The sequence below is a fragment of the Mobula birostris genome, chromosome 3, assembly GCF_030028105.1.
Source record: "Mobula birostris isolate sMobBir1 chromosome 3, sMobBir1.hap1, whole genome shotgun sequence".
Taxonomy (NCBI): domain Eukaryota; kingdom Metazoa; phylum Chordata; class Chondrichthyes; order Myliobatiformes; family Myliobatidae; genus Mobula; species Mobula birostris.
In genome coordinates, this window is record NC_092372.1 from 42,891,181 (window position 1) to 42,905,864 (window position 14,684).

The following is a 14,684-nucleotide window of genomic DNA, read 5'->3' on the forward strand; positions in this document are numbered from 1 at the left end:
AAATCACATAAATAAGGCAAAAAAAATAAATTAAAGTAATTGGTCATAAAATATGCTAAATCATTAAAAAGTGGAGTGTATGGGTCAGAGCGGTGAGGGTATAATGAAAATCAGAACATGACAGGTATGTGGCAGAAAATAAACCCAGAGTTAGTCAGAGTTTAAGGGTGCTTACAAATAGAACATAGAACATGAACATAGAACAATAGTACAGCACAGTACAGGCTCTTCAGCCCACAATGTTGTGCCGACCCTTAAACCCCGCCTCCCATATAAGCCCCCACCTTAAGTTCCTCCATATACCTGTCTAGTAGTCTCTTAAACTTCACTAGTGTATCTGCCTCCACCACTGACTCAGGCAGTGCATTCCATGCACCAACCACTCTCTGAGTAAAAAACCTTCCTCTAATATCCTCCTTGAACTTCCCACCCCTTACCTGAAAGCCATGTCCTCTTGTATTGAGCAGTGGTGCCCTGGGGAAGAGGTGCTGGCTATCCACTCTATCTATTCCTCTTATTATCTTGTACACCTCTATCATGTCTCCTCTCATCCTCCTCCTCTCCAAAGAGAAAAGCCCTAGCTCCCTTAATCTCTGATCATAATCCGTACTCTCTAAACCAGGCAGCATTCAGATAACTAGGTAAGTGAGATGACTATACAACTAATATAATATGAATATTAGAGAGATAGGGCTAGAATGCAGGTTCACGAGTAGTTAAGGGAGCTAACAGAATGTTGTTTATTCATAGATGAACTGAATACAAGAATAGGTTATGCTTCATATATACAGCATAGCGCATTGGTGAGACTGTTTTGAGTCAGTCCCTTATTTAAGGAAAGATGCTAATGTGAAAACAATTAGAGAAGGTTTACAAGGTGAACATCTGGAATGAGCAGGTTGTGTTAGGAGGAAAAGTTTGACAGGTTAAGTTTGTATCTGCTGGAGCTTAGAAGAATGAGAGTGGACTTGATTGAAACATAGGCCCCTGGGATTCTTGATGGGGTGGATGTTGAGGAGGATGTTTCATCTCGGTGGGAATCTAGAACTAGGGGCTACTGACCGGTTAAGTATAAGATGGAAGTGACATGACATTTTTTCTTCAATGGTGTGCCCTTGGAACTCTCTTCCTCAATGAACAGTGATATCAGAGGTTTGTTTACTTATTTATTAGTTATTGAGATACAGCACGGAGTAGGCCCTTGAGCCGCCCCGCCCAGCAACCCCTGATTTAACCCTAGCCTAATCACAGGGCAATTTACAATGACTAATTAACCTACCAACCAGTATGTCTTTGGACTGTGGAAGGAAACTGGAGCACCCAGAGGAAACCCACGCTGTCATGGGGAGAACATACTCGCACCTTACAGGCAGCAGTGTGAATTGAACCAGGAGCGCTGGTACTGTATAACATTGTGCTAACCACTACACTACTATGCCACCCAGTTGGTAAGCAAGGTGTTGAAAGTTACCAGAGAAAGGGGAGAATGTGAAGATAGGGTTACACTTGGATGAGCCATGTTCTTAACAAATGAAAGAGCAGGTCTTCATTTGTATTCATCTTCACTACTTACGGTACTAGAAATTTACTGACCAGCTGCATAAATATTGCAGCTACCAGAACAGGAGAAAAGTCTGAATATTCTGCAACAAGAGTCTTCATTGGCTGGTTTAGAGCTGCTCTGACAGTGTTCAAGAAGCACAGAGCACTTACAAGAATCGATTGTTTCCCGACCCTTTGCCAAACGTTTATTCTCTGAACCACTGGCACATTGTATCATCTACGAAATGTGCTGCATTTACTCACCTGGGTTACTACCAGCTGGAGGTTCTTCTCCAGATTGCATGCCATTCTGACCTAGAAGAATAATGCCTGAAATTTTCTGTCTAACATTATTGTGTAAGTACCGTGGAATGCAAAAGTTTGGGCACCCCTGGTCAAAATTTCTGTTACTGTGAATAGACAATAATTGCAGGAGTAGGCCATTTGGCCCTTCGAGCCAGCACCACCATTCACTGTGATCATGGCTGATCATCCACAATCAGTATCCAGTTCCTGCCTTATCCCCATAACCTTTGATTCCGCTATCTTTAAGAGCTCTATCCATCTCTTTCTTGAAAGCATCCAGAGACCTGGCCTCCGCTGCCTTCTGGGGCAGAGCATTCCGCACATCCACAATTCTCTGGGTGAAAAAGTTTTTCCTCAACTCCGTTGTAAATGGCCTACCCCTTATTCTTAAACTGTGGCCTCTGGTTCTGGACTCACCCATCAGCGGGAATATGCTTCCTGCCTGCAGCGTGTCCAATCCCTTAATAATCTTATATGTTTCAATAAGATCTCCTCTCAGCCTTCTAAATTCCAAAGTATACAAGCCCAGTCGCTCCACTCTTTCGACATATGACAGTCCCGCCATCCCGGGAATTAACCTTGTGAACCTACGCTGCACTCCCTCAATAGCAAGAATGTCCTTCCTCAAATTCGGAGACCAAAACTGCACACAGTACTCCAGGTGTGGTCTCACCAGGGCCCTGTACAGCTGCAGAAGGACCTCTTTGCTCTTATACTCAATTCCCCTTGTTATGAAGGCCAGCTTGCCATTAGCTTTCTTCACTGCCTGCTGTACCTGCATGCTTGCTTTCAGTGACTGATGTACAAGAACACCTAGCTAAGTGACCTGATTTCCAAAAGGCATAAAGTTAAAGATGACACATTTCTTTAATATTTTAAGGAAGATTACTTTTTTTATTTTCAACTTCTACAGTTTCAAAATAACAAAAAAGGAAAAGGGACCAAAGCAAAAGTTTGGGCACCCTGTATGGTCAGTACTTAGTAACACCCCCTTTGGCAAGTATCACAGCTTGTAAACGCTTTCTGTAGCCAGCTAAGAGTCTTTCAATTCTTGTTTGGGAGATTTTCGCCCATTCTTCCTTGCAAAAGGCTTCTAGTTCTTTGAGATTCTTGGGCCGCCTGGCATGAACTGCTCTTTTGAGGTCTATCCACTGATTTTCAATGATATTTAGGTCGGGGGACTGTGAGGGCCATGGCAAAACCTTCAGCTTGCGCCTCTTGAGGTAGTCCATTGTGGATTTTGAGGTGTGTTTAGGATCATCATCCGGTTGTAGAAGCCATTCTCTTTTCATCTCCAGCTTTTTTACAGACGGTGTGATGTTTGCTTCCAGAATTCGCTGGTATTTAATTGAATTAATTCTTCCCTCTACCAGTGGAATGTTCCCTGTGCTTAACAGTTGGAGAGGTGTTCTCTTCATGAAATTCTGCACCCTTTTTTCTCCAAACATCCCTTTGCTCATTGCGGCCAAGAAGTTCTATTTTAACTTCATCAGTCCACAGGACTTGTTTCCAAAATGCATCAGGCTTGTTTAAATGTTCCTTTGCAAACTTCTGACGCTGAATTTTGTGGTGAGAACACAGGAAAGGTTTTCTTCTGACTCTTCCGTGAAGGTCATATTTGTGCAGGTGATGCTGCACAGTAGAACTCACCACCACTCCAGAGTCTGCTAAATCTTCCTGAAGGTCTTTTGCAGTCAAACGGGGGTTTTGATTTTCCTTTCTAGCAATCCTACGAGCATTTCTGTCGGAAAGTTTTCTTGGTCTTCCAGACCTCAACTTGACCTCCACCGTTCCTGTTAACTGCCATTTCTTAATTACATTACGAACTGAGGAAACGACTACTGGAAAACGCTTTGCTATCTTCTTGTAGCCTTCTCCTGCTTTGTGGGCATCAATTATTTTAATTTTCAGAGTGCTAGGCAGCTGCTTAGAGGAGCCCATGGCTGCTGATTGTTGGGACAAGGTTTGAGGAGTCAGGGTATTTATAAAGCTTTGAAATTTTCATAACCTGGCCTTCCCTAACAATGATTGTGAACAAGCCATAGTCCTAACAAGCTAATTAAGGTCTGAGAGCTCAAATCTCTTGGGGTGCCCTAACTTTTGCATGGTGCTCCTTTCCTTCTTTTCTACTCTAAAATTGTACAGAACAAAAATAATACACTAATCTTGCTTAAAATGTTGAAAAGAATGTTTCATCTTGAACTTTATGACTTTTGGAGATCAGATCATCTTCTACTCACTTAACTATTCACAGTAACAGAAATTTTGACCAGGGGTGCCCAAACTTTTCATGCCACTGTATCTTCACTAGAACTGGAACTGTTCAAGAAGAAAATTCACCACCAACTTCATAGGAGAAATGGAAATGGGCAACAAATGCTAGCTTTCTTAGTGATGCCAGTATCACTAAGAGGGAATTTTAAGCTATCAGTGTCCAATGTCAGTTTTCTTGTATCCAGAGATTAATGGAGTTTTTTTTTTCTTCCAAGCTTGTCAGGTGCTAACATTCAGAATGGTTGCTCCCATCTGTACAGCAAGAAAATTATGCAGCCAATGCCGTAGGAATTTATTTATAATTTTCTCAAGATTAAAACAAGCTGCTTTAAAAACTTATGTCTGTTTTAATTTGTGTTTTACAGGAAAGGCATTGATGGAACTCTTCAAGATGCAAGTACAATACCTTCAGTGAAGAATAAGCGTGAGCTCGATACAGATAATCCAGATGATGCAATATTTGGGAAGAAGCCTAAACTTGAAGCCATATCCACAGATGAAATTAAGTAATTTTAAAAATGAGTATTTTTAAAATGTAACTTCAAATATCTGCAGTTAAAACATTCAAGCTAAAATATTTTGAAAATTATACATAACATTTATTAAGTTAATCCACAAAAGTAAACCTTGACAATTATGTAATTGTTTTTCTTTGAAAACTGAAACTCAGTGGCTTCAATCATTCTAATTTAGATGAGTCCTTTTTTGTTTACCCTATCCATAATTCTAGAAAATTTTAATTCGATTTCCCCTCAGTCTACGTTCCACCAAATAATCCCCATCCTAAGTTTGGCATAACAATAACTGTCTAGCCTTGGCAGCATGGTCTAGCACCGTAACATTTCTTCATTTGGGCAGTGGCCAAAAATGTACATAATAATGCAGTAACAGCTAATATTTCATGCAATATTGTCGCGACCTCCTTGCTCAGTAAAGACAAATATTCTGTTAGCTTGCTTAACCACCTTATTTCCTATCTTTAGACATAATATATAATACTGCAAGATCCCTCTGATTTCCATATACTTTCATTTATTGCACGCTGCTTTGCTGTGCCGGCACTCTGCACACCTGTACGGATTGAATGAAAGTTGCCACATGTGTTCTCCTAACAAGAAATTGTACCTTGGAACTTTGTTCCTTACTATCACTCACTATGTCACTTTTGGTATCATCTTTTCATGGTTGTTTGTTACATCTTCTTACTATCTAGGCAATACTGTACCAGATTACTGACACAGCTGTGATGAGACAGGCAATTTGGGTGAAGGAAGGTCATGGGCAATGCATGTTGCACTGTGTGTTTTTCTATTTTGTCTAATGGAGAAAATGTTTTGCAAAAACTTCTAGTTAGAAACTAGGTAAAAATAGCTTTCAGATAACTTCTCATGTATTTCTCTGGCAAGAACCTTTTACTTCTAAAGTTTTGATTTCTAAAAGCGGAAATTGAGGTATCACTAACAAGCCTGTTCACGGGCATAAGATGAGGAAAATGGTTTGTCCAAGTTTGTTTAACCTTGTTTTGTTTAATGAGAGTTTAGAATACAGGTAGAAGGGGAATCTCTCTACAGCACACGATAAATTCATTCAGTCCAGTTAAGTCTCTTTTGACAGACTTCCTTCAAAAGCAGAAAAATTGGTCATTCATTCCCAAAACTTATAAGTAGATATAATGAAATTATTAATGCTGTGTTGTAAATTTACTGTATATAACCGATTTACTGATGATTGATTCATCATGGTACTGATATGTTTTATATGTTACAACAAGCACTGAGTGCTAATTGAATTTGATTATTTAGCCTTGCAGACTTGATGCCCAAGGTGAAAGTGGAACAAGTTGAAACAGTAGAGGGATGTACCCATGAGGTAAGTGCCTTACAGCAACATTTTTTTCCATCATTCTGAACTTTATGATGAAATATACTTTAAAGAAAAGTCATTATTAATGTCAAATCTCTGAAAATTGTATGGGTGGTTCTCTTATGTGCCTAATTAAAATTGACTTGCTGAATTGCAAGTTACACACATCATCTCTGTACAGCCTTCTTTGTAGCACTGTTGAGTCCAAACTGGATTGCATTACAGTAGATCATGGGAAAATTTGAATAGCTTTGCTCCTTTGTTTTCTACCTTAGTTAATAATACAGTTTATTTAAGAAGGTCTATGGGGATCTTTTTAATGACTGAAACATAAATAAGTGTTCAGCCTATTGAGTTTGTTTTGAATTTGCATTGAGAGAATAGATGCAAAAATGGTAGAGCAATATTAGGGGAATAGGGAGAGGGAAATTCATAGAAACATAGAAAACCTACAGCACAATACAGGCCCTTCAGCCCACAGAGCTGTACGGAACATATCCTTACCTTAGAAATTACCTAGGGTTACCCATAGCCCTCTATTTTTCTAAGCTTGGTGTACCTACCAAGGAGTCTCTTAAAAGACCCTGTCATATCAATTTCCACCACCGTCGCCAGCAGCCCATTCCATGCACTCACCACTCTCTGCATAAAAAAACTTACCCCTGACATCTCCTCTGTACAAGCACCTTAAAACTGTGCCCTCTCCTGCTAGCCATTTCAGCCCTGGGAAAAAGCCTCTGACTATCCACACGATCAGTGTCTCTCATCATCTTATGCACAGAGATTCGTAGGATCTCTGCAGACAATGGAACAGTTCAGTGAAGTTGAGCAGTTTTTAGAGATGATTGTAATTGTTGATGCAGGTGACGTAGAAGATCTTTGGACTGTGACTTAAGGTGTAAGTAAACAACAGTGGTAGGGCAGAAAAATTCCTAGCAGATACCAAGGAAAGCACATGGTACCAACAGTCAGTAGCACTTTAGATGGTGTTGTTTTTGAGACAACTCAAAAATAATATGTCTATTATTCCTTTTTAAGTATTTATTGGGCAGTGCACGAATTGTGTTTTTATTACTCAAGTAGTATTTTGGTTTGTGTTAAATTGGTAAGTAAATATCTGGATCAAACAAACTGGGCAGATGTCTTCATTCTGAGTCTCTTCATATTTTTTATTAAGGTGTATTGCTTATTATTTACTACATGTAAACTTTGAAGTAAGCCTAAATCATTCAAATTCTAAAAGAATTATTACTGTAATTTTTTTTAGGTGGCTATTCCAATGCACGATGAATATCAACAACTAAAACCTCGTGTCGGAAAAGCAGCAAAGGTACTGTTGGTTTGAACTTTCAAGATAGATAACTGTTTGCTGATTTTTGTGGAGCTGTTAAAGCTCCAGGCTGAAAGCTATCAGGCTAGAAAGCTTCTTGGACTTGACCAAATGAGCAGTGGCCAGTAGCTATTGTAATATATTGAAACAACACACATAAAAATTGCTGGTGAACGCAGCAGGCCAGGCAGCATCTCTAGGAAGAGCTGCAGTCGACGTTTCAGGCCGAGACCCTTCGTCAGGAAGGGTCTCAGCCTGAAACGTCGACTGCACCTCTTCCTAGAGATGCTGCCTGGCCTGCTGCGTTCACCAGCAACTTTTATGTGTGTTGCTTGAATTTCCAGCATCTGCAGAATTCCTGTTGCTTTGGTAATATATTGAAAGATTATTTTGTGCAAAATAGTCAGGCAATACTTTCAAATAGATCTCAGCACAGGTGATGTCATTTTCAGCCTGCTTTTGTTTCTGTCTTACGTGCTGACTTTATCTCTGTGAATCTTTCTTCTACCTGCTAAGCTTTATCCCTCCATTTTCAAAGAAAGGTCACTCATTAATCATTGAAGTCCATACCTCTTGGCAGTTTGGTCATTGCTGTGATCATTCACAATTCTTCCTTTCAGACTGTTATTCTCAAGCAATTGCTCATAACCCTTGTCTCAATCAATGTAACTATGATACACCTCTTTGTTAAATGTCTTTTCAATTGATTACGTCTGTGGCCACTGTGTAGTAAATAAAAAGACATATACACTTGGTCTCAGTTCTGCATCATCTTTGGTAATTATAGAACCAAAGATACTTATTTAATGGAAATATCAATGCTTGTACCATTAACTTGTCAAACAGAACAGTTACATTTTTAGCTCTTAACGTGCTTTTAAGCTTCTCTTAATGTTTCGTGCTTTAGAATTTTACACCCCTTAATAAGCTAAAGTTTATTCTAACAAAATCCACTATGCTGCTACTATTCTGTCTTGTGATTAAGCTACACATATTTAACTTGCAGTAAAATTGTTTACCTTTGTCTTCAGTATATTAACTAGCCTTGCAGTAGAGGTCAAAGTAGGACATGTTTGATGAAATCATCCAATAAACCTTAAAAAATGTGTGAATAGACTTGAAAGTAATCTAGATTTGAGTTTAAATTTGGGTTGTTAACTATTTCAAAAACTAATGAGAAACCTGGTATTTCAGTGACTAATTGGAAATAGCTCTTCCACCTATATCACCTCTTATCACATTCTTAACTTTCACTTCACCCCCACCTCCCTCACCAACCTACATTCCCCCTCACCTGGACTCCCCATTTTCTACCAGCTTGTGTTTCTCACCTACCTTTTTATTCTGGCCCTTTCTATCCCTTTCTAGTCCAAGCAAATGATCTTGGCCTAACACATCAACATTTTCCTCCATAATTGCTGTTGAGTTCCTCCAGCATTTCCTCCAGTATATGTTGCTCTGGAATTTTGTCCTGAATGGTATTGACTTTGTAATGGTTTTCCTGCCCTGAAAGGCACTGAGCATAGTGTTCCAGTGCCTTGTCAATTCTGATTGCAATATTTGGTATTGGCCACAGGATGGTGGTATGCTAGTGCATTTCCTTCAGGGTAGCAGTCATTACACAAAACAATGACTGTTGTACAATTGAATCATTATGGAATAAGTTCTTTTCCTTAATATTTTGTTCATCTTATTTTCAATAAATATGTCAATTTCTATGCATTTTTGACATTGCAGGGACCAAAGTAGATGTCGCATTCTATTGTCATTTGTCATTTCACCAGGTTAACTTAAATCCCACTATCAGTTGCCATTGATTATTTTGTTGGATTCTGTCCTATTTACTACTTACACATTCTGATATATAAACATAATGAATGAATATATTGCTTTGAAGTGCTACATCTGGTATGATTATCCCACTGCCTTCTGCAAAGCCTGCATTTTCTCTTGACTGGTGCTATAGTCTTGGCAGTTAAAGTGCATGTATTGTATATTAATATATAACATTTTGAAACTCTGATTTTCTCTGCACTTTTTCATGCATACATAGTTTGATTTTTATTTATTCCAGCTGCTTTTTATTGACTTGTTTCTCTTTAGTCATTTACATTAACCTACTTGATTACGAGAGATGTAGATTGAGTGATTGCAGTCAATTATAGTGCACTGTACCTCTTCTGTGATTTTGTAACTGGGTCTGCAGAAGAGACGCAGTTATAAAATCAGTTATGCAGCACAGAAATAGGTTTTTCAGTACAACTCATTCATGTTGACCAAGGTGCCTACTTGAGCGAGTCCCACATGCCTGTGTTTGGCCCATAACCCTTTAAAATTTTCATACCTCTAAATCTTTTCTGTCCATGTATCTGTCCAAATCACTTTCCAGTGTTGTAATTGTACCTCACTTTGCCAATTCCTCTAGCAGTTTGTTTTGTATATCCACCACATTATGGAGAAAACTGCCATTCTGCTCCTCTTTAAATCTTTCTTCTTTCACCTTTAACTGGTGCCCAAAATGCTTAACTCTGCTTTCTCAGTTGATTTGGATCTTGTAATGTTAAGACAGCCTTCTTCACTGTCCAGTGCACCACCAATTTTACTCATCATGCCACCTTGTGTTCTCAGCCAAAATTGTGCTAATTGTTTATCACATTTATTTAAATTCATATTTTTAAATGTATTTTTGCATGGTTACTAGAAACTTTTCACATTTGCTTGTTTAAAATGATGGGGTTGGTGATTATTCTCTAAGTCCCTGTAATTGCAACATGCAACTTAATTTCAGATTTTTGTTAGCTACTGTCATATTATCCCCAGTGCCCAGAGACCACAGTTTTTTTAAATTATGTAATTAGTAATTGAACATGATTTAATTGAAACTTGAATAAATAAGAATTTATCTGGAGTTTTCACTTTGGACGATCATCAGCGTTCTCGGAAAATTGAATTGGTTTTGAAGTTTTCCCTTCCAAATGTTTGTTATTCATCTGCACATTCCTGAATGCAAAGTCTGCAATGGCTGAGTGCCATTGGGCCATGATTTTTAAATGTAACCAAAGAAAATTGATTTAAAAGGATATTATTTACTTCAGGATGGTTGTAATGTATATTGCTTAACACAAGCAGAAATGATTTATGCTCCTTTGTTCATAATTTGAAATTAAATAATAAAAATTAATTATATACGATCTCTCTACGCTATTTGTTAGAATGTTGGCAGGTAGTAGTTAGCTGCATAGTATCAAAAAATGCTTTAAATTCAGAACTTCCTACAGGGCCTGCAGAAAGTTCCATGTTCTTTGGCATAGCCACTTTTCTGGGCAGGCAGGTATCAAGTGCAATGTTTCTTCAAAACAAGACAAAAGATTTTGAAAGCTTAATTCATTCCAGATGTGTTTTGTGGTTGAGATTGAATGATCTGTTGCATAAGTCTGACAGATTTGGAATTTTAGTTAATGAAATCTTATTGCAAACAGGGCTCAAGAAAAAAAAAACAATTTTTTTTGGAATCTCGCTGATTTGGTCTTACTTACCCATAGTACAGAGCAGGCAGGATGGCAGATTTGACAGTGGAATGCTCCTCCTGTAGGATGTCATGGAACCTGATGGTCTCCCTGATAACTACACCTGCGGGAAGTGCAGCCAACTCCAGCTCCTGAAAGACTGCATTAAAGAGCTGGAGTTGAATGAACTAAGGATCATTCAGGAGGCAGAGCAATTGATAGATAAGACTTTTGAGCAGGTGGTTACACCCAGAATGCAGAATTCAGGGAGTAGATAGGTGAACAACGAGGGAGGTAAAGGGAGAAAGAAGTCAGTGCAGGGTCCCCCTGTGGCTATTCTCCTTAGCGACAGGTATACTGCTGAGGGGATGACCTATCTGGGCAAGGCAGCAGCAGCCAGACCAGTAGCACTGTGGTTGGCTCTGAGCCTCAGAAGGGTAGGGTGAAGTCAGGCAGAGCAATAGTCATAGGCAACTCAATAGTTAGGGGGACAGATAGGAGATTCTGCGGCAGCAAAAGAGACACCAGGATAATGTGTTGCCTCCCAGGTGTTAGGGTCCATGATGTCTGAGTGGTTGCAGAATATTCTTGAAGGGAAGGTGAGCAGCCATAGGTCCTGGTGTATGTTGGTAACAGTGACGTAGGCAGGAGAGGGGCAGAGGTCCTGTGCAGTAACTTTTAGGGAGTTAGGAAGGAGGCTGAAGAGCAGGACCCCAAGGTGGTCATCTCCAGATTACTCCCGATGCAATAAGCTAGGGAAGGTCAGAACAGGAAGACAGCGTAGATGAATGAGTGGCTGAGGAGATGGTGCAGGGGGTGGGTTTCAAGTTCTTGGATCATTGGAACCTTTTCTGGGGAAGTGGTGACAAGTGGGACTGGTTGCACCTGAACTGGAGGGGACCCAATATCCTGGGAAGGGGGTTGCTAATTTATTGAGGAGGGTTTAAACTAGATTTGCAGGGGGGTGGGAGCCAAAGTGAAGGGGCAGAGGATGGGGTGGTTGGCACACAAGTAGAGACAGCTTGTAGGGGGCTTGTGAGGAAGGATAAGCAGATGGTAGAGCAAAGATGCACTCAACCAGATGATTTGAGAGGTGTCTATTTTAATGCAAGGAGTATTATAAATAAGGCAGGTGAACTTAGAGTATGGATCAATACGTGGAACTATGACGTTGTGGCCATTACAGAGAATTGGATGTCTCAGGGGCAGGAATAGCTGCTGAGTGTGCCAGGCTTTAGATGTTTCAAAAAGGACAGGGAGGGGGCAAAAGAGGTGGGATAGTGGCACTGCTAATCAGGGATAGTGTCACGGCTGCAGAAAAGGAGAAAGTCATGGAGGGATTGTCCACTGAGTCAGTGTGGGAAGAAGTCAGAAACAGGATCAGGGACAATAACTCTACTGGGGGATAGTAACAGAGGCATCAAGGAGCAGATAAGGAGGCAGATTCTGGAACGGTGTAACAATAATAGGGTTGTTGTGATGTATGATTTTAACTTTCCTAATTTTGATTGGCATCTCCTTAGAGCAAGTGGTTTGGATGGGGCAGAGTTTAAGTGTGTTCAGGAAGCTTTCCTGACACAATATGTAGATAAGTCAACTAGAGGAGAGACTGTACTTGATCTGGTATTGGGAAATGAATCTGGTCAGGTGTCACATCTCTAGGTGGGAGAGCATTTTGGAAGTAGTGATCACAACTCTTATCTCCTTTACCATAGCACTGGAGAGGAATAGGAGCAGACATTTTGGGAAAGCATTTAATTGGGGTTGAGGAAATATGCTGCTATTAGGCAGGCACTTGGGAACATAAATTGGGGGCAGATGTTCTCAGGGAAATGCATGGCAGAAATGTGGCAAATGTTTAGGGAACATTTGCATGGCATTCTGCAGAGATATGTTCCATTGAGGCAGGGAAAGGATGGTAGGGTAAAAGAACCATGGTGTACAAAGGATGTAGAAAATCTAGTTAAGAAGAAAAGAAAAGCTTACGAAGGGTTCAAGGAACTAGGTACTGTTAGAGCTCTAGAAAATTACAAGATTGCCAGGAAGCAGCTTAAGAATGAAATTAGGAGAGCTGGAAGGGTCATGAGAAAGCCTAGGCGAGCAGGATTAGGGAAAACCCAAGGCATTCTACAAGTATGTGAAAAGTAAGAGGATGAGCCGTGGAGAATAGGACCAATTAGATGTGATAGTGGAAATGTGTGCATGTACTTGTAGGAGGCAGTGAAGGTACTTAATGAATACTTCGCTTCAATATTCACCAGGGAAAAGGACCCGGGCATTTGTGCAGATGAATTACAGTGGACTGAAATGCTTGAGCATATAGACATTGAGAAAGGATATGCTGGAGCTTTTGAAAAGCATTAAGTTAGATAAGTCGCAGGCTGAGGGTCCAGATGAGATATACCCCAGGCTACTCTGGGAAGCGAGGGAGGAGATTGCTGAGCTTCTGGTGATGACCTTTACGTCATCAATAGGGACGGGAAAAATACCAGAGGATTGGAGGGTTGCAAATGTTGTTACCTTGTTCAAGAAAGGGAGTAGAGATAACCCAGGAAATTATAGACCAATGAGTCTTACTTCAGGAGTAGGCAGGTTGTTGGAGAAGATCCCGAGAGGCAGGATTTATGAGCATTTGGAGAGACATAATCTGATTAGAGATAGTCAGCATGGCTTTGTCAAGGGTAGGTCATGCCTTACGAACGTGATTGAATTCTTTGAGGATGTAACAAAACACATTGATAAATAGATAGATATACTTTATTGATCCAGAGGGAAATTGGGTTTCGTTACAGCCGCACCAATCAAGAATAGAGCGTAAATATAGCAATACAAAAACCACAAACAATCAAACAACAAAACGCAAACAATGCCAAATGGAAAATAAGTCCAGGACCAAGGTAGAGTAGTGGAGGTAGTGTAGGCATTTGATAAGGTTCCCCATGTAAGACTCATTCAGAAAATAAGGAGGCATGGAATCCAAGGAGACCTTGCTTCGTAGATCCAGAATTGGCTTGCCCACAGGTGGTTATAGGTGGTTCATATTCTGCATGGATGTCGATGACCAGTGGTGTTCCACAGGGTTCTGTTCTGGGACCCCTCCTCTTTGTAATTTTTATAAATGACATGGATGAAGAAGTAGAAGAATGGGTTAGTAAGTTTGCTGATGACACAAAACTTGGGGGTGTTGTGGATAGTCTGGAGGGTTGTCAGAGGTTACAACGAGTCATCGATAGGATCCAGAACTGGTCTGAGAAGTGGCAGATGGAGTTCAACCCACATAAGTGTGAAGTGGTTCATTTGATAGGTCAAATTTGAGGACAGAATATGATATTAATGCTAAGACTTTTGGCAGTGTGGAGGATCTGAGAGATCTTGGGGTCCGTGTCCATAGGACACTCAAAGCTGCTGTGCAGGTTGACAGTGTTGTTAAGGCATATGGTGTGTTGGCCTTCATGAACCATGGGATTAAGTTCAAGAGCTGTGAGGTAATGTTGCAGCTATATAAAACCTTAGTTAAACCCCACTTGGAGAACTGTGTTCAGTTCAGGTCACCTCACTACAGGAAGGATGTGGATACTATAGAGAGAGTGCAGAGGAGATTTACAAGGATGTTGCCTGGATTGGTGAGAATGCATTATGAGAATAGGTTGAGTGAATTTGGCCTTTTTTCCTTGAAGTGACGGAGGATGAGAGGTGACCTGATAGAGGTGTATAAGGTGGTGACAGGCATTGATTGTGTGGATAGCCAGAAGCTTTTTCCCAGGGCTGAAATGGCTAACATGAGGGGGCATAGTTTTAAGGTGCTTGGAAGTAGGTACAGGGTGGGGGGGGGTGTGGTGTCAGAAGGAAGTTTTTCACACAGT

General features: G+C 40.3%; 1 protein-coding gene across 1 annotated transcript in view; it reads left to right on the forward strand.

Moving 5' to 3' along the window:
* Positions 1-14,684, forward strand: part of mtrex (Mtr4 exosome RNA helicase) — a 123,701-nt gene that overhangs the window by 15,666 nt on the left and 93,351 nt on the right. The window contains exons 2-4 of the mRNA XM_072252521.1: positions 4,488-4,628; positions 5,925-5,991; positions 7,253-7,315. Coding sequence (XP_072108622.1) covers positions 4,488-4,628; positions 5,925-5,991; positions 7,253-7,315 — 271 coding nt within the window. The remainder of the gene's footprint in view (positions 1-4,487; positions 4,629-5,924; positions 5,992-7,252; positions 7,316-14,684) is intronic.